At 38.4% G+C, this 20,249-nt stretch overlaps 1 protein-coding gene across 1 annotated transcript in view; it reads right to left on the bottom strand.

Moving 5' to 3' along the window:
* dnah9 (dynein, axonemal, heavy chain 9) overlaps positions 1-20,249 on the bottom strand; it is a gene marked incomplete at its 5' end in the record, with an annotated part of 106,009 nt that overhangs the window by 58,995 nt on the left and 26,765 nt on the right. Inside the window, 9 exons of the mRNA XM_079398499.1 lie at positions 443-551; positions 695-822; positions 899-1,109; positions 6,267-6,554; positions 7,913-8,051; positions 9,042-9,199; positions 13,834-13,938; positions 15,592-15,748; positions 19,525-19,685. Coding sequence (XP_079254625.1) covers positions 443-551; positions 695-822; positions 899-1,109; positions 6,267-6,554; positions 7,913-8,051; positions 9,042-9,199; positions 13,834-13,938; positions 15,592-15,748; positions 19,525-19,685 — 1,456 coding nt within the window. The remainder of the gene's footprint in view (positions 1-442; positions 552-694; positions 823-898; positions 1,110-6,266; positions 6,555-7,912; positions 8,052-9,041; positions 9,200-13,833; positions 13,939-15,591; positions 15,749-19,524; positions 19,686-20,249) is intronic.

Here is a 20,249-nt window from a genome sequence, read left to right as displayed (position 1 = left end):
ATAAATAATATATATTTTTATATATAAAAGCTTTTGAACATATGACTGAATTTTAACCCTGTACACTGAATACCCCAACAACAAAAAAAGAAACAATACAAATATTAATATTCTTATATTATTTTGTACATTGCATCACTACAAAAAATAAAAAAGCATGCAAGATGTGCAAGAATCTGTGAATCATTTTATTAAATTTAATCTGATTCCTAATGCTCCATATGGCATATGAGAATGGATGTTTAAATGACCATGTCTGATTAGTACCCATGCAACACTATATTACATTAAACAGAGATATTTTTTGTTAAAAATAAAAAAATGCTAGATTAACAAAACAAATCTCATTATTGGGAAGGCAGTGTTTTGACATGCTGTAACATCAGCATCATTAATGTTAGTTAGTTAGTTAGTTAGTTAGTTAGTTAGACTGAAAACAAACCGGCTCTGGAGACGGTGGCTGGAGTGGCAGTGCGGAGGTGACTGATCTCAAACAACAGCCTCATGCTTGGGTTCAGAGGAATCCTTTCATTACTGGCCAGCGTCAGCACCTAGACACACACACACACACGTCATCTCAGCGAAAGGTCACATAAAGGTGAGGCTGTTTTCATGCGCTCTCTTTCATAAATATATCTGAATGCTGCATGCGAAAGCTGATATTGAGCTGGAGTTCTGGCTGTCTCAGCTTTACCTTGTTATCATCCATTACTGTGTTCAGCGACTCAATCCACATCGGATCGATATCACCATCCAGGACAATCCACTTGGGCCCGGTGTGACTGATGTTGGCCAGCTCACGCATGATATTAGAAAAGAGGCCTGTGGGGGAAAAGCACACGTGTTGAGTCTGGCATTGGGCTGTGATGGAAGCACTGGAAACGGCGGCGGCCCTCACCATCCTTCCACTCGCGCGTGGCTGGGTTTATAATGCCGAACAGCTCGTCGTTGGTGACTGCTTTGGGGTTGAGGTCGGCCCACACGGCCCTTCGCTTCATATTCTGATACGTCTTGTGGAGAGACTTGAGGACCTGGGATTTGCCGGTGCCGGCGTTTCCCACCACGAACACGGAGTGACGGACGGCCAGCAGCTCCTCCAGCTGGACCACCTGAGACACAGACACACATCACACTCAGAACACGACAGAACTAGCAGGGTTGGCTAATGCAGTTTCAGCAAATCCGGCCTGTCAAAGTATCTAGTGGTTTTGAGCACCGTTGTGACTTCACGCCAAACATTTCAAAACAAAAACAACAAAAAGTTTGAGAAGTCTCTTCCCTGTGCTGTTTAATGGCACCTCTGGCAAACAGGCAGACAGTGAAGCTGTGTGTGAGTTCAGTTTTGGGAACGGGTCGGGTGGATCTGCAGTCCCACAGGAGCAGACAGTCTGTCACTGTAGTATTGTTTTAATAATGCACATGCGAAACAGTGAAGACTCAATGCAACTAGGGAAACATTACAATTCAAACATATGATGTGTTTAAAGGCAAAGTTTGTAGTGTCTGCACCACTAGCATCACCAGACAGAACTGAATCTACAGCACAAATTAATAAGGTTTGCTCTTCTTAGCAAATCGAACGCATAAGGAGAAGTCTGAGCAGTGTGATTCGCTAATGCATGACTCTGAGTCAGTTATATTTAGTGAATCATACGGTACAACTGTAAATCACTCATGTTTCTAACTGGTTGTTCCTGACATAGTAGTATTAGATGAAATATTTAGGGTTTCAAGCACATAGCCCTGACATCCTATTATAATTTCTAAGATTTTCAAAGATTACAGTCAGTCCACAATGTCAACAAGGCTTGCCCTGATCGGCCTAAGGGGGCACTAAAGCAATCTAAAGTACAAAATCGTTCATAACTGTTAAAGCGCTTGTCGCAGACTCAAGTGTCTTATACCATCAAGTTGAACATTTTTGAAAAACATACTTTTGCAAACTAGTTCTATGTTTTTCACCCGATCGGAATCAAACCATTGCAGGAAAATTATCTGCAGAGAGAATAGGCCTATAAATTATGCTTTTCACACATCACATACACAAGGTATTCATATTATTTGATAGATCGCGTCATCATGAACACATTTGCATCAGTCAATCAAAGTATTTAAATATTTGAGATTGTTAAAAACCTACTTTTGCGAACTACTCCGTTTTCTGATCAACCTCAAAAAAAACAAACAAACAAACAAAAACACTGAAGTACAATTCTCTAGGTCAATAATTATCCCAAAAAAATTGAACTTTACACTTTGGTTAGATACCGTATAACAAGGTCATTTAAAAATGGGCATGGCCAAATTTACCCAAAAGCCTACAATTCCTAAACTAAAACTCAAAACGTCATGAAACTAGGTGAGCATATGCAGGCAGCATATGGTTCTAAAAAAAACATGCCAACTTTTACATAGATTGTGCTATAAAGGGCACTATAACAGTTATACAAACAAAAAAGAAACATCATATATCTATGGTAAATTACATTACGCACCTTAGAATAGAATTACATTCTATGGTAAACTAATGCTTGATCTCTAATGGTATTATATTATTTGATTTAGAATACAAGTCATAAGACGCTTCAGATGATAAAAACATATTCCAGGATATACGGTAGCTGCCAAAACTGTGACAGACATACTACAGAGCGTTTCATAATGACACATTACAACTGTAAGTATACAGACTGTAGTTTTACCGTGGTTGAAACTCCACATTTAGATGATTGCTGGAGCATTATGAGTATGATAAACATTTTTACAGTGAGCCGCTTCCCTCTGAGAGCCAAGCGCAGCAGAAGTGCGAGATTTTCCTCTTGGATCTGATGGCATGTTCAATCAATGGCATTGATGCAGCTCCCCGTCGGGCTCTTCAACGCTGCTTTGGCATCTCTGAGGGTTTGCTGATTGCTGCTTTGATCTGATGTCTATAAGAGATGTGGCTAAAGTCCTACTTAAGAATGCACCTCTTCCTCCTCTCGCACCTGTCCTCCAGCCAGTCAGAGCGCGGACGGTCAGACGGGCTGCAGCACGCTAACCCGTGTCTCTCCTCTCAATGTGAAGGGGTTAAACATGCGGTGGAGCGCCGGCCTCTGCTGATGGAGTGCTGTTATGTTGTTTCTGTGGCTCTTTGACCTGTGTGAGATTGCACTTATTTCCCCTGGCTCTGCTGAATGCAGCGGCTGATATCCAGAGCTCATCCTAATGCTCAGAATTAGAGCTGTGCTCCGGCACCTGAGGCGCTATTACACTGTAATTCCTGCTATCTTTGATTTGTCCAATATATCCACTTCCAGACTGCTTTGACACTAATGTCTATTTGCCTGAAACACAACAGCAGGTTTATGGCTCTAAAAGGAAGATAATGTGCAACCCGATGAAGAAAAAATGCGAGTGCGGCATCAATCAGGACTGCACTGGTTCAGTGGATGATTCTTTGAGTCCTGATGAACCTCGAGGCAGCCTGTCAATCACGAACTGATGTGAGGTCAATGGTTATTACTAGTCCGAAGACGTAAATTTTGAAATCATCGTTTTGTTTCTCCTCAAACGATACTAGCTTCGAAAGGGACCAGTGTAAGATCTTTGCCAAAAAGTGCACAAAATGACAGGCTGTCTAGAATAGAGTATGGGAGCGGACTGAAATGACAGCAATTTCCCATCAGTGCTCAAAGCGTTCTGATCGGCTTCTTCATTTCTTGCTCCTCGATGAGAACATAAAGCCTGAAGCGAGAGATGTCGCTTGCTTTCAGTACACCTCACACAACTCCAGCAGCAAAACTTAGCGGATTAATCATTACATTAAGTCATTGGTTGTCCGATGTTTGGGCATTTTGAAATTATCGACATTGTTTGACAGTCATGCCCACTTGGTTGATTAATAGACATGTTTATCTTCCTCTCTTGTCGATTTTAAATTCTACTGACATTTTTGTCAATTGACAGATAATAATATACAATTTCTTTTTTTTTTGATGAATTTTGAGTAAAAATGTAGAATAAAATCAGTGGTGGATGAAGTACTTGAAATAATATACCATATAGTATTTTAAAAAGAAAAACAAAATTTGTGGTGAAACATAATATGAAAATAAGCTGTATAGACGTGACATGGGGTAAAATGTGTTAAAGGATTAGTTCACTTTCAAATTAAAATTTCCGTATAATTTACTCACCCCCATGTCATCCAAGATGTTGTATTTCTTTCTTCAGTTGAAAAAATTGCGACAAGACGTCATACTTCATGAAATGGGCTGTAGTTCCTAATCTGGTGTAATGGCTCATTTGTATTCCCTTCCACTAGATGGCAGACATGTAGTACTTCGATTCTAGACCAAAATTGTTCGAGGAAATAGCATAGTAAGTGAGCTATCGTGTCATTAATGCGGAAGCAATTCAGTTCATAGCGTCTGAGTAAATTGTGAGATTTGTGAGAGAAAATCGCCAAACGGCTAATAAAAAGTTGTACTGTGAGGATGTGTTGCAAATGTTATTGGCCGATTCTGACTCTGAAGGGGAATATTTGCCTTTTGGAAATGACGATCGGTCGTCTAATGATCGCGCTTCTCCCGGTACACCTTTTCCGCGCAATTGTGCCGCTGCGCAAGGCGCGATCGTTCACAAAGCACAAACAAGTGATCATTTCAACACTTTGCCCAATGGGGATGGGGGTGGCAGGGGTGGACGTGGTCTTAGTGTCCATAGGAGAGCTGTTTCTCTCTGATAATCGGCCAGATTGCGCTGTTTGTTCTGATCGCGCGCGCTCTAAGTGCCGCCGGCAGACAGTACAGGTGCGGTGTGTGGGGTCGGTCTGTGCGCTGTGCCATGCAATGAGAGGTACCATACTCTCAAGAACTATAAACTGTCACATAGATACCTGATTGGACAGATAGCTGGTCAACTGATCAAAAAATAGGCACATGTATTTTACTATGGCACAGTAATATAGTAATAATTTACTACTTTCTCCTGTTTTACTGTTGATTTCCTCTTTTCCTGATCATTTGGAATGAGGATAAAAAGACAAAAAAACAACAACAACATGCAAATAAGTTCAACCATCCATTCAATATCTATTATTTCCTGAATATTACTGATGAACTGATCAAAAAGTAGGCTACTGTTCACATGCGTTTTACTACTATATAGTAATAGGCACATGTATTTTACTATGGCACAGTAATATAGTAATAATTTACTACTTTCTCCTGTTTTATTGTTGGTTTCCTCTTTTCTGATCATTTGGAATGAGGAGAAAAAGACAAAAACAACAAAAAAAAAATCAAACATCAATTCAATATCTACTATTTCCTAAATATTATGAAATTCAAGCCCTGATGACGTCATAATATGCAAATTAGATGAGTATATTTACACCCCACATAAACTTTCGGTCATGCCCAACATTTTTTTAATTTACAGTAGATCTCTATCTTTAAGCCCTTTCAAGCCACAAGCTTTTGAAATCTTGATGTCAAAATCCAGCATTTTTTCCAAAAAACCCTGGCGCCTAAAGGGTTAAGGTTTTTGATGAAAACATTCAGTGACCTTTTCAACGTAATTATGTATTACGTGAAGTCAGGAACGTGCATCGCATTTTTTATTTTTTTTTAAATGACCGATCGTTTTGCTAGATAAGACCCTTATTCATTGTTTGGTATCGTTTATAGCCCTTTGAAGCTGCAATGACACTGTAATTCTGACCTTCAACTTCAATTTAGAGTCCATTGAAACTAACCATATGGATAAAATCCTGGAATGTTTTCATCAAAAACCTTAATTTCTTTTCAACTGAAGAAAGAAATACATAAACATCTTGGATGACATGGGGGTGAGTAAATTATCAAATTTATTTAAGTTTTAATTTGAAAGTGAACTAATCCTTTAATATTAAGAGGAAAGCTATGCAAACACACTAGATTTTATTTATAATAATCAATTCTAAAATTCGGCATTAGTAACTTTTCATGCCATCAACTACATTCACTTTATACTTACTCAAGAACAGCTGCAATCGGATCAGTCTGATTTGCGAATTAATCGTTCAGTGTGATTTGTTAACCGATTTAGCAGGTTCATTAGAAAGAATCAGTTGGAATCAGAAAGAATCTTGCATCTCAGAGGGAGCGGCGAATTCTTGAGTTTGAAATGAGGAGGAATGATATAGTTTTATGAAATGAAGTGGAGAAAAAGATATTATGCAATACAGTGAAGTAAAAGTTTTCCAAAATAAATATAGATCAGGATATTAGTATATAGATCACCTTCAGCACAAAGTTGTCCTCAGCCTGCAGCTTGAGATCCAGCACGGACTGCTTGACGAATTTCTCAAAGTCCATGTCCCGTTTGCGGGGCACGTCAAGCGCTGGGAACAGGTCCACGATCAGGCCCATGAACACAGGCATGTCATCAGTCACAATTTTAGGGACGTTAAAGTCTCTCAGCGCTCTCATCAGCACCTGATCCTCCGCTCTGCCCGGATCACCTCTCTTCAGCGAACCAGCCACAACCAGCACCGACTTAATGGCCCGCAGGCCCCAGTCATAGTGATCCTGAAATAGGACGACATGGGAAAACACAATGAGATAAACACAACGAGAGAGACTCACTGAGTTGAATCACAGAATAACAGAGTGGAATCAGTGCAGCTACAGCAGCTGAAACGCTGTTACACACTGACTAATAACTAGACGAGGAACGTTTGATGACAAAATTTGATGTTGGCTTGACAAAGCCAGGTCTGAAAGTTTCAAATAACTTCAAAAAGGTTTAAGTTTGAGGGTTTTATTCAGAGAAGAAAGAGAAAGTCAATAAAATAACATGTTTTAGCACATGGCTAGCATCTTATAACATGTTTTAACAATTTGCTAACATGATTTAACGCATTGTTGTCATGTTGTAGCATATTGCTAGCATGATTTACCACAGTGCTAACATGTTTTAACACGTTACTAGAATAACTTGACTTATAACATTAGTTGCATGTTTTAGCACTCTTTTAACATGTGTCTACCATGTTTTAACACATTGCTAACATGAATTAGCATGTTGCTAGCATGTTTAACATGTTTCTAGCATGTTTTAACATTATGCTAACATTTTGCTCGCATAGCTGTATCTCACTTCAGAGGCTGCATCATCCAGAGGTTGCATCTGAAGGCTGCATACATCATTGGGACAGTCTCATTTTAGAAAAGTAACCATTAAATTGCAAAGTAAAAAAAAAAAAAGAAATGACAACATTTTACATCTTACAAGGAATAACAATCAATTTTATTGTGGTTACTTTTCTTAAATAAGATGTCCTTAATAACATACATGAAGCCTACAAATGTGACCTCCGGAGAGTGCAGCCTCCGAAATGAGAAACAGCTCATATTTAGCACATGGCTAACATGATTTGGCATTTACTAGAATGTTTTCAGATATGGCTAACACTTGACATGTTGCTAACATACATTAGCGTGTTGTCAGGGTGTTTTTAACATGCATCTAGCATGAATTAGCATGTTTCTAACATGTTTTAGCACGTTGCTAAAATGAATTAGCTTGTTCCCAGTCATACTGTTCCTGAGAAAAACACGAGAAAACAAGTTTGACAAAAAACGAGAAGAGAACGACAATGAGAGAGACTTAGAATCAAGCAGCAGAAACGCTGTGAATTATAAAGGCTTTGATTTCTCACTTTCACAGTCTGTATCAGATGTAGATAAAAACTATTTATAGAGTAACAGCAGTATGAGAGCAGGATTGACAACATTTTTATTACAAAGCAATTGGGAGTCTCATAACATCGCAATCAAATAAAATCCCAATGACAGATTAACAAACTGCTCTGGCTTAACATGTCAAAGCCTTTATGTGACACAGCTGCTAACTGCATTGGAGCGATAGTGTGAGACGTCTAAACCTGTTTGGAGAGCAGCTCCTTGCACAGCTGATAGAGAGTGATGAACTTTCTGGCCAGAAGTCGAGCCTCGAGGAAACCCTCGGCCACCAGCATGATCTCACAGATGAGCTCGAAATCTGGAACCACCATCGCACACGGCCTGCAGAAACACAACATTATGACTGAGTCAAACACAGCATACATGCAGATCAGGCCTGTCACTCTTACATACAGTCTGTTATACAGAAACCGACTACAGACATGTATTTACACGGCTTATTCCAGCACTAAAACATTTGTTGCTCACATTTCTTTTTGATAGTCCACTTCAGACATTATATGTCAACTAACTCTCATTAGAGTATTAGTCAAATGTTAGGTTAGGGTTCGGGTTAGTAGAATAAGTTGACATGTTCTTGCAAAGTTTCTTATAATCAGTAGAATGTACATTAAAATAAAGTGTTAGCAGATATTAAGAAGATAGACTACTAATACTATAATGACTGCTAGTTGACATGTAACTTGTAGTTGGTAGATTGTCTAAAGTGCACTATCAGAATAAAGTGCAACCCATTTATTTTTGAATATCATACAGTGATATTACTATATGTACTTTTAGTTATCATCTATTTTCATAACTTTTGACCGTCTTTCTTGTCTCCTAATGGCACTGATATCTGCCTGATCCATAAAAATACATATAATATAACATAATATAATAATAAAAAGGCATCACATTAGAAAAAACAAACAAACAAAACATTTATGGTAATTAACAATCTGCATTAGTTGTAAATGTTCATCTGATGGAGAACAACACCTGGCTGGAAATGCAGCTCATCTGTGTTTGAGAGCTTGATGTTTATGAATATGAATTATGTTTATGAGTATGCAGCCAAAAATAAACTACAGTATAGGCGGTCAAATTAAAATGTGTTCATGAATGCTGACTCTACAGAGGAAAATAGATCTAATGGGAAAAAAGTTATTTATTGTTTGAAATGCAAAAAATATTTTTAAATCTGTGTTATAAAGAAGCACAGGTGCATCCAATCTCCTTATAACCAGGATGCAGATGTCGATATTTAAAATGGCAGAATTCCCCTTTAAGAGCAAATTGCACCTAATGAAATGTAAATCCGCAGCGCACCTGAAGAGAGCCTTGAGGTTTTCTGGCAACTCAGTTCTGCCGGCGTAGCCCGGGTTCATGGTGATAAAGATGCCCACCGACGGGACCAGGTTCACATCCTCGCCCATGAAGTTAAACCTCTTCTTTTTGTCTCGAATGGCATCTTGAATACTTTTGACCTGATGGATCACACATCAGCAATATAAATGTAAATGGAACAGAATGTATGTTAGTTGCACTTAAATGAGAAAGAGAGAATAAATCAACACAAGAGAGCACAAAGAGCACAACAGGAAGCTGGATGTCAAAATCTCATTCACTTAATAAAAATAAAGCTTTAAGAGAGGCCAACCATGAGCTCTGAGATTGTTAGCAATTATTTAAACATCTGATGAAGGCGTAATGCAGATTGTGTTTAACAGAGACAGAGAGGTCAATGTTAGCTCGAAAAAGCCAAACTGAGGCAAAGGAGCTCAGCAGAAACTGCTTGCTAAAATAAAGCATTACAATGTAAACAAGTTTGTCTGTGACTTTCTGTTTCTGTACATGTTGGAATGATTTGCAATAAATTTAAAAACAGATTTTTTTTGCATATACTGTACATAAAATCTGATAAAATCTTACAACACTGAGCATAAAGTAACACAAACATAAAAATGGCAAGAAGAGAAGAAACAGAAAATAATAAATGTAAAGAATGCAAAGATGGGAAAAAACTTAAAAAATCTAATGTACATATATTACAACTTAAAACAGTATTTTTATATTTCTAATCAATAACAAAACTATTTAAAATGTATTACTATTATCATTACTACATGCTTCACAAATAATTAATTTGAGTATTTTGATTACTTTTCTTTTTTTTTTTTGGCAAGTCAAAGTGACTTCTAGAAATGCAGAGCTGTTTGGTTAATGGCTTGTTTTAAGAATTTTTAAAATCCTTTTAGAGAAAATCAATGTGAAAAATCTTTCCAGAAGCAAGGCCACTGAGAAGTGAGTGATCGCGGTTACGCTCTATAACTCATTTACAGCCTACAGTACAAGAAGCATGTCTTACTAGGACGTAAATGTGTTTAAACGGCCAAATCCTTGTTCCTTTCACTCCCTCCACTGACCTTGATGAAATAATCAAATTTAAATTTTATATTACAAATTCATATTAGCCACTGGTCAGCGTGGAGAGAGAGGAATGGGAAGCACAAATACTAGATCAGGATACAGGCAGGCTGTGCTTTAATGGAATATTTTATGAAGCGACAATCAAAAAAAGATCTAATCGGATTACAGTGAACGGTTAACCTGTCAACAGCGCATGAGGAAGGGTTTAGTGTCTGAAACAGCAATGATTCAGCCGCTCGCAGCACTGAAGACGCAGTCTGATAGAGTTCAGGCTGCTAGCAGATAAACACTGACATATAACATTAAGAGTGAGTCAGATATTGCTGAGAGCTGATGGAATAAGATATGAGGTTTTACTCTGCCATGGCCTTACGTGAACTCCAAGCCTCACACTATACACTGCCTTCATGAATTTTACATGCTGTTCTATAGCAGAGCAACTAAGCCACACACAGGCTGCATTAAGAGCTGAAACAGCAGAAGAGCCTAAGAGGGTGACCGGGACACAAGAGTGGAAATTACTGGGAAATATTAAAGGGTTTGGGTACTCAAAACTAAAAAAAATTAGTTATCTTTATTTATCTGACTGACTTTGTTCTGTTGAACTCAAAAGCAGATGTCCAATGTCCAAGCTGCTCTTTTCCAAACAATGAATGGTGTGAATGGTGACTATAGCGTCTTTCACACATGCAGTCCTAATGAATTCCTGGTGAATTAATGGTAAATTACTGTTAAGAGATCATGTGTGAACAGGACCTTTTCAAAAATACTGGTAAAATTGTTCTGGCAATTTACGGTATGAGAAGTTGTAATGTTACCGGTAAATTAGCGGTAATGTGCGCTGTGTGAATGCAGAATGAGATTACCGGTATGAGCACGTACAAGTTCAGAACTCACTGATGTAAGACGTCTACTCTGGGCCAATCATAACATTCTGACGCATTTACTCCACACTGTTTACGAAAATCAAACAAATGTCTAGAATCATCTAATATGATGTCTCTGGGCCAAAAGCATAAATGTGAACGTTTGACACAAAAATTAAAACACTAACAAACACTTATGTATGAATGGTGCTTTACCAGTAAAAAGACGGAACGCCGTTGTTTGTGTGAACAGTGCATTTTTGCATTTACCGGTAAAGTCATTCTGGTAATTTTACAGCAATTTACTGGTTTTGCTGTGTGAAAGGGGCTTATGAAGCAAGATTATCATATGACTTCAAAAGTTACTTTTAAACTTCCTAAAAATATTCAATTCTATTATCAATTTTACTGGGATGAGAACTAAAGTAGAATTGAATTGATCTGAATAATGACACTATTGTCTTCTATTGAGCGGCTGTACTGCAGATTTTGAATTCGTCTCGTACTGGATGAATTTGAAATCTTTGTTATTTTCCTGTTTATTACTGTAAACTGCTTTGAAACCACTTGAATTGTATAAAGCGCTACTGTGACTTGAAGTTCAATGAATCTCTTTTTTAGGATGTTTTTGGTCCTGGTCCCCATTCAATTCCATTGTATGGACTACAGCAGCTCAGACATTTTTCTAACCATCATGTGCATCAATACAGAGAGTGAGTAAATGAGGACAGAATGTTCATTTTTGTTTCCTATTCTATGAATTGCCTGCCTTGACAACAGCCTCATTGTCCGTAAACGAATTGCCTGATATTTGGGGACACTCCTCTGTAAATTTGTTTCCCTCCCATGGGGAGCGGCGGTGAGGTGAACGCTGGAGGTGGTTAATTTGTCTCAATATTGATACGTCTGGAGGCCCTTCTGTTTGTTTTATCTTAACCAAATGGAAAATTGATTCTATCTGTCTTAGTGAGAGTAAAATTTGAATGGACTAAATTCCAGCAAAATATCCTCCTACTTCAAAAGGATAAGGCTAAACGTCAGTCGCTTCCTGTCAGACAGCCTGACAAACGCCTCGCTATCATTACTATGATGTTCTGATTCACTGTAAATTGTTCTTCGTGACAGCTGCTCTCTGAAAACACTACAAAAGAAAAAGGTAATTCATTTTTTATCACACCTTTTCAATGTCCTGACATTTCAGACAAGTCTTTCTCGCTTTCAAAGGAAAAAGTGCACCTTTTCAGGAATTGGCCATTAAAACCCGTCGTACTGTATCACAACAAAAAGCGTCTCAAGATGAACGAGCAGCTACACATCAAACTCTTTATAATCATGCCCATCATCATCTTCAACATAATAGCTATTGTGAGCAAATTACGTCTGCCAGCGTTATGAAGATGATTCATTCGACTACGGTACGTGCATCTGCAGCGCTGCCGCATCCTTGCGTAAACTCTGAATTGCAAGGCATAAAATCTCAATGGCCAACAGCAGATGCCACGGCATTATGAGAGGATGTGACATATAAGCAGCTGATGTAACTGTTGAGTGAATCGCAAAGGCTGGGTTTTTCTCATGCAGTGTTTTCCTGATGCATTATATCTTTATTTTTAGGCAAAAACCTTCCCTGGTTGCATTCCAAGTAGGGCTGTCGATTTAATGGTTTAATTTGGTGCGATTAATTATGGAAAAAATAATGCATTCAAAAGATTAAGGCTCTTAATAAAGCCAGCCCGTCCAGACCTGTCCATCATCTTACATTGATGCAGTAGCTGATGAACCTGATGCAGGATGACTGACAAGCCTATTAAAATGCAGTTTTATGAGTCTATTGAAAATTCAAGATATGAGCGCAAAATAATTACCCATATCATATGATATAGTTCAGTAATATCACAGCAGCAAGAGTGCAGTTTCTCCCCAATACCTGCACAATTGCAAATATGAAGTTGATTAATACAACAGTTAAATAACCAAGAAGATAGACACAGTTTAGACACAATATTGTTGTACTGAATATTGTTATTTTGATCAATTTCACAAACAGTTCTGCTAGGGCTTTAAAGGTAATATTTTCATTATCAAAAATGCTCAAAAACAAGATAATATTGACAATATTGTGTCTAAAATGTAACACTATTAATTTACTGTTTATTGAACTCTCTTGTTAAATCAATATCACATTTGCATTCGTGCAGATATTCAGGAAAAAATCAGCTCTCTAGCTCGAGTTGTGTGATATTGTGTATTTACTTCAACCTCTCAGGTAATGTCAGCTACAGAAATGCATCTTCATATTTTCAAGTAATTTACTCCATTTTATGCATAGGTTACTTTCTAGGTTAATACATCTAGTCTTGACGTCCATCGGGGGGATCAGAGGGATCAAAACTACCAGTGTAGTTTTAGTTTGAGAGTATCACTCATGAAAAAATAAATAATTTCATATTTCAACATTCATTATAATATATATATATATATGTATGTGTATATATATATATATATATATATATATATATATATATATATATATATATACACATACATTTATTATCATTATGTTGAATCAAAATATTTATTTCTAAAGCTACTTCTTTTTTTATGTCTGTTTAATGCTTTTCTTAGTCAACACAATGACTTTACAAGACCTTTTGGGGGTAACCTCTTTTGATGTGTGATTCTTTTGCAATTCGTTCGATTATTTAATTGGTGCATCATGTAATAAAAAACCCCCCAAACAAACAGCCCTAGTTTCCAGGTTTCTAAGCCAATGGCATAAATCGAGTTAATGCTGTTGTTTATTCATCAGGGTGCAAGTCACTCACCTGCACCGCCACCACTGAAAGCACCTCCACCGAGATCCTGTTGAACTCGTCGAAGCAGCCCCAGGCTCCGGTCTGCGCCAGGCCTTTGTAGATGTTGCCACACGACTGAGAGAGACAAAGAAGGCACAGAGTTACATGTGCATAGCTGGAAAGCATCAACCGCAACAAACAGAAGCATGTGAAATTATGCAGGCGTCTTTTGTTTACTAGAAACGACCTCACGGTTCCTGCTCCGCTGAAATTCCAGCTTATAAACAAGAACAACAAATGCTAAGCGGACGTTTTCTGGATGGATGACCAGCATTTGCAAACCCGCATTCATATTCATGTGTGTGTTTGCAGCGCTGGCTGAGACGTGATGAGAGATGACCGGAGATTGATTGTGGGCGTCTGTGATTCTGAGGCCGTCTTCTCCTCTCTTCAGTCGCAGCAGAAGAACACTGCGTTTCTATTATATGGAGCGCAGATGAGGCCTGAATACTGACAAGGCTTCAGACGTAAATAAAAGCCGGTCATTGGAGCTTTACTAATCTGCTGGAGCCCGTGATGGGAGAAGTACATTAAGAAATCGCTCATGAGATGAAGGACGGGATTAGGTGAGGTGTGGAGTGAGTTTGGAGTTAAGAGCTCGCTGTGAACTTGATTACAAGCTGCTCTGATCAAAACGAGACTGGTTGTGTTGGGAACGTGAAAACCACTGTACTATTCTTACCAAGAGCATTTCAAACTTTTCATCAAAACATGTCCTAACATTATTATAGACAAATGGATTGTATAACAATAAAGACTTACTTTGTTGCAAACAAACAATATAAGGCATTTGCAAGTTTTGTACAATGCATTGTAGCTAAAAATCACTTCATCCAGGGCTACTTTTTGTTCTCTGTCTTATAAAGTATCCAGTTGCAGTGCGAGAAACCACTGCAGATTATTCAGCCTGCGAGTGAACTGTCCAAACTGAATCGTGAACCACTTCAGATCATTTAGCAAGATTTGAGTGATTCATTTGCTACTTTTTCTAGTTCTGACTCTAAACAGCTGACAGAAAACATTCATGATTGCTGAAATCCTATCATTATATTTCAGGTTTTAAAGGACACTTCATATTCAGTAATACTGTATTATTGATTTAACTGCACTGACACTATTGGATGAGAACGAAACTGAATTGATCTGAATAATGAACTATTGACTTCTCGTGCTGCTTTACAGCTGAATTGACTTTGTTTTCATAATTGATGGATTTTACTAAATTTACTGAACACTTATTGAACTGAACCGAATCCATTTTTAAAATTGTCTTCAGTTGAGCTGCTTTTGAATTTGTCTCATATTTGATGACGTTTCTATCATTGATTCTGTTTATTAGCCTGCTTTGAAACAATTCTGTAATGTTTAAAACGTAAACATGACTTGAGTCAGGTCAGCATACAGTAATCTCCACTGTCAAACAATGATTTATTAATAATACTTCACAGCTGTATTTCACTGGGATCAGTTAGCAGTGCTTCTGGTTTTTACTAGTGCTACAGAATACTCAAGTCCAATTGCATTGTGGGATACTGTACCGTTTCTGTTTATTCGTCATGCTGGAACTGGAAGATTAAATTAAGCACATTTGCATTGCCTGCATTCGAACATAGGTGGTCTACATAACCCATATCAGTAAGATCTGGCAAATACATATAAGAAACAGCACAACCCAATAAAGAAAAGCCCAGGAGCGTGTACAGTTGTGATATTCTCTGTTCTCGTCACCTTGTAGTCCATCTGCTCAGAGCAGTTGAAGACGTAGACCATGATGCCGAGGGCTCGGCCCAGGTCCTTGGTGGTCTCGGTCTTCCCGGTGCCGGCCGGACCGGCTGGGGCTCCACTCATAATAAGATGCAGCGACTGCGTCAGAGTTATGTAACACCTGCGTTTGAGCCGAGAAAAACACATTTCAGCAAAACAAACACAAATGTTCAATCACCTAAATACAGACTTCCTCAAATTCAAGTATTTGCCAGTGGCCAAAGTCCTGCTATTACAGTGTGCTGCTGATGTGATCAGCCTGAGCAAACAGCTCGATTCTGGTAGACGGAGCTCTGCTAAATGGATCAGGTTTTACCTTATCTTTAACACTGAGTTTGGTGTATTTACTGATGGCCTGTGTACAGAACGGAGGGGTTTTATGTGTTTAAGTAAGGCTATTTGGCAAGCCTTTACCCCTGAAGAGTCCTTCACTGAAGATCATTTGCATTAATAGGTGAGGATGGCACTGTTTTATGTGATTTACACAAACAGGCAATGCTCCTGAATCAACATCCTCTGCTGGTTCAGGAAGAATAATCTAATGCTGTTCCTCTTTAGTGAATCGAAAATGTACAATTCGATCAGAACTGGCTGACTCTTATGACTCCTATGAGCCGGATCTTTATATTAAATCGAAACACTACAGCAGATCCAGTGGACTCCATGTGAACGAATGATTCTTATGAAGTCGTTTTTTTTTCTTTTCAGAAAGTCAAAACCCTAACGAATGATGCTTATGAGTCAGTTCAAACACATTGTGCTATATTGAACTTAAATTAGTTTAGTTACTACTAGGGGTTGGACAATAAATCGATATGGCGATATATCGCGATCCTTCTCCATGCGATACGAGAATCGATATCTGGCACCAAATATTGATATTTTCATTAATGCATTAAGGTGCTCTAAATAGATTTCCCTGCTTCCAGCATCTAAAAATGCGTGGAAATCGCGGCCGCGCCATTTCCAGCTTCTTTCCAAAGCACTCTGAGCAACCATGAACCACGTTCTCTATGAAGATGGTGAAGCACGGGGAACCGAAGGATAAACAGATTTCCAGCCACTGTATTAGCTCTACTGCTATATTATATATGTTTATGGAGATGAGAACTAAAAAAACTGCCCCTGAAGTGCCAGAACAGCTATCAGCGTAGGCCATAGGCACCGATCATGTTATTATTGCAGAGAGCATATTCAGTCCATGAGTAGCCTCTCCGCTCGAATCGAAGGTGGATTTCCTTAGAGCAGGGGATGCCCAACCCTGTTCCTGGCGATCGACTGTCCGGCAAAGTTCAGCTCCAACTCTAATCAAACACACCTGAAGCAACTAATTAAGGTCTTCAGGATCGCGTGAAAATTAAAGGCAGGTGTGTTTGATTAGAGTTGGAGCTAAACTTTGCAGGACAGTCGATCGCTAGGAACAGGGTTGGGCATCCCCGTGTTAGAGAGAGTACTGCCAGCGCGTCCAGTTTTCCCTTCTCTCTCAGATATTACAAGTGCGCGTTATGCAGTGTGAGGACAGTGGGCACCGACCGGTAGAAACATAAATCTGCACCTATGGCATGGACGGTGAAACAAAACCTTGTCAGAGCCTTTATGTGGCACAGAAGTGTATGTGCTTGTCGCGCATCTACATTTGAAATAACGAACTTGAGCGCGCAAAAGACGCGATGCGAACGGCTATTTTTTCCCTGCATGCCATATGTGCAGGGCACTGTTTTTATGATGAGAGGAGAGGAAAAGCTGAGAAAGCATTTCAGGTAAATTTTGAAATGTACCAGGCATATATAAAGTTGATAAGCAGTTAAATTTGTTGGTTTACACCCAGAGAAAAGTGTAAGCTTTTAAGAAGTCCAAGAATAAAATGATTCATTTACTTAACATGTTAAAATTGATTTACAGAACTTTTTTTTGCTGTTTTTTAACAGTTTGGACTTGAATAAAGAAAGAAAACTTGCACTTAACCTTTTCACAGGCATTTTGTTTTCATAGACAGATATCGTGATGTATCATTATATGATTGTCTTGCAATATATCGATTATTGCTGTATCGTGATATTATCGTGAGTTATGTACCATGATTATATCGTATTGTGAGGTACCCTGCGATTCCCACCCCTAGTTACTACTGTACATGACAACATGTATTTAAAGACACATCATGAGTTTTGTCAGTAGTATATTATGAAAAAGGTGAATCATACATTGCAGTTAAAAAGAATGGGCTCGGTAAGATTTGTTTATGTTTTTGAAAGGAAATGCTCACCAAGGCTGCATATATTCGATTAAAAAACAGTCAAAATTGTGAAATATTATTACAAGTTTTCTATGTGAATATACACTGTAGTAAACTGTAATTTAAAGCTGAATTCTCAGCATCATTACTCCAGTCCTTCAGAAATCATTCTAATATGCTGATTTGCTGCTCAAGATACATTTCTGATTATTATCAATGTTCAAAACATCAACATTTTTGTAGAAACCGTGATACATTTGATCTTTCCTGTAGCTCAAATAGTAGAGCATGGCGCTAGCAACGCCAAGGTCATGGGTTCGATTCCCAGGGAAAGCTGATAAAATGTAAAAACTGTAACTTGAATGCAATGTAAGTCGCTTTGGATAAAAGCCTCTGCTAAATGCGTAAATGTAAATGTATCAGGATGCTTTGATGAATAGAAAGATCAAAAGAACAGTATTTATTTGAAATAGAAATCTTGGTAACACTTTAGAATAGGGAACACTAATTCACTATTAACTACGACTTTTCCCTCAATAAAGTCCTAATTTGCTGCTTATTAAGAGTTAGTAAGGTAGTTGTTAAGTTTAGGTATTGAGCAGGATTAGGGCTGTAAAATAAGGCATTAATATGTGTTTAATTAGTACTTATAAATGGCTAATATTCTAGTAATATGCATGCTAATAAGCAACTAGTTAAGAGACCCTAAAATAAAGTGTTACTGAACTCGTTTGTAACATTATAAATGTCTTTACTGTCACTTTTGATAAGTTTAATGAAAAAAATAAATAAATAAACTAAAACCTTTGAACAGTAGTGTAATAATATCTTGCGATCCCTAATTTAAAAGTGTGAGTCTGTCACACTTTATATTAGGTGGCCTTAACTACTACGTACTTACATAAAAAAATAAGTACAATGTTCTTATTGTGTTCATATTATATTGCAAAACACAGGTTTGGTAGTATGGGTAGGTTTAAGGCTGAGTTAAGGTATAAGGGATGGGTCAACAGTGTAATTATAAATGTAAGTACAGAAATTTTAAAAAATATAAGTACAATGTAAAAACATGTAAATACACAATAAGTGCATCGTACCAAATGATTAATGATAATAATGATAGGATTTAGACAGTACATAGTAGTTAAGGCCACCTAATATTAAGTGGGACCCGTGCGTCTAATGGAATAGTGTTTGTTTAGCTTGTGTAGGTTCACATTCTGATTTAGTTCATAAACTAAGCAAAATACAAGTGAAATATTTTGGGAAAACTTATTTACAGGTTAAGTAAAACAACTATAAAGTAAGCATCTGTGCACATGAATGACGTTCAGCGGCCGCCCTATCTTAATGGAGCCATCTGTGCCCCGGTGTTGTATTTTTGCATCGTCTCGGTTCGGTGTGAATGAAAGGCAGGCGTGTGACTCGGTCACCAGAGCTCAGAGACTGACCATATGTTCAGGAAAGCGCACTGTCATTGATTTGACTATCAAACAGCAGCGTCTCTGCTTTGTGATGGTTTCAAAGGGTCGAGACGGACCCGCCTGAGCAACCTGCCGTCTTCCTTTAGCGTAAGGGCATCTGATGGGACGCGTTCGCTCTCTAATGGCTCCTCAAATGAGTCACTCTAAAGCTAAAGCTGTGTTTTTCTGGCGTCTCACCTGTCTGTGAGTGGCGTGATGACTAATCGTGGAGTGTTGCCCAGATACTCGTATGAATAGAGGAACTGGGCGTCACAGATGTTGGCGAAGCAGTGCTTCTCTCTCTCGCCCCAGCGGTGCCTCAGTTGGGACAGCCAGAGAAAGGCCTGAGAGTTCTCCACCTGAGGGAGATGATTATGAAGGATTAGCATGAGGAAAATATCACACCTGAGCTGGATAAAAACATTGGTGCGCTTCTGAGCCACTCTACGGCGCTTTCATTAGGACTTCTATTCTACTAAACCGCGGGTCTTCAAGTGAGACCAAAATATGAGCAATCACATGAGAGCACATTGAGGCTTGGAAAATGGAGGCAAATAGAGGCAGTATTGAATATCCTCTTATGAGACGCCTGCAGGCTTTTTCACATGACTAACGCTAGTGCTGGTCACTGCAGTGAACTCTTGCATCCGCTGCAGCATTCACCTCATGCACTGTAATACACTGCTCAAAGCTCAGACCATTTCAGCTTTGGTCTTTTGAAGGCCATCATTGGTTTTCAGATGATTCACATGACTTATGCAAAGCGTTTGCAATAAATTCTGATTCTAGTAGCATTTAGGAGAGTCCCTGGACAATATCAGAAAATAAAAAAAGTAGGTAACACTTTACTTAAAGCCTTTATATATAATGCCATATGAAAGTATTTTTATTGATTTTTATTAAAGTGCATTGCAAGGCAATAA

Source organism: Barbus barbus, assembly GCF_936440315.1.
Source record: "Barbus barbus genome assembly, chromosome: 38".
NCBI lineage: Eukaryota > Metazoa > Chordata > Actinopteri > Cypriniformes > Cyprinidae > Barbus > Barbus barbus.
The sequence above is the reverse complement of the archived record's forward strand: the minus strand, read 5'-3'. Positions and strand labels throughout refer to the sequence as shown.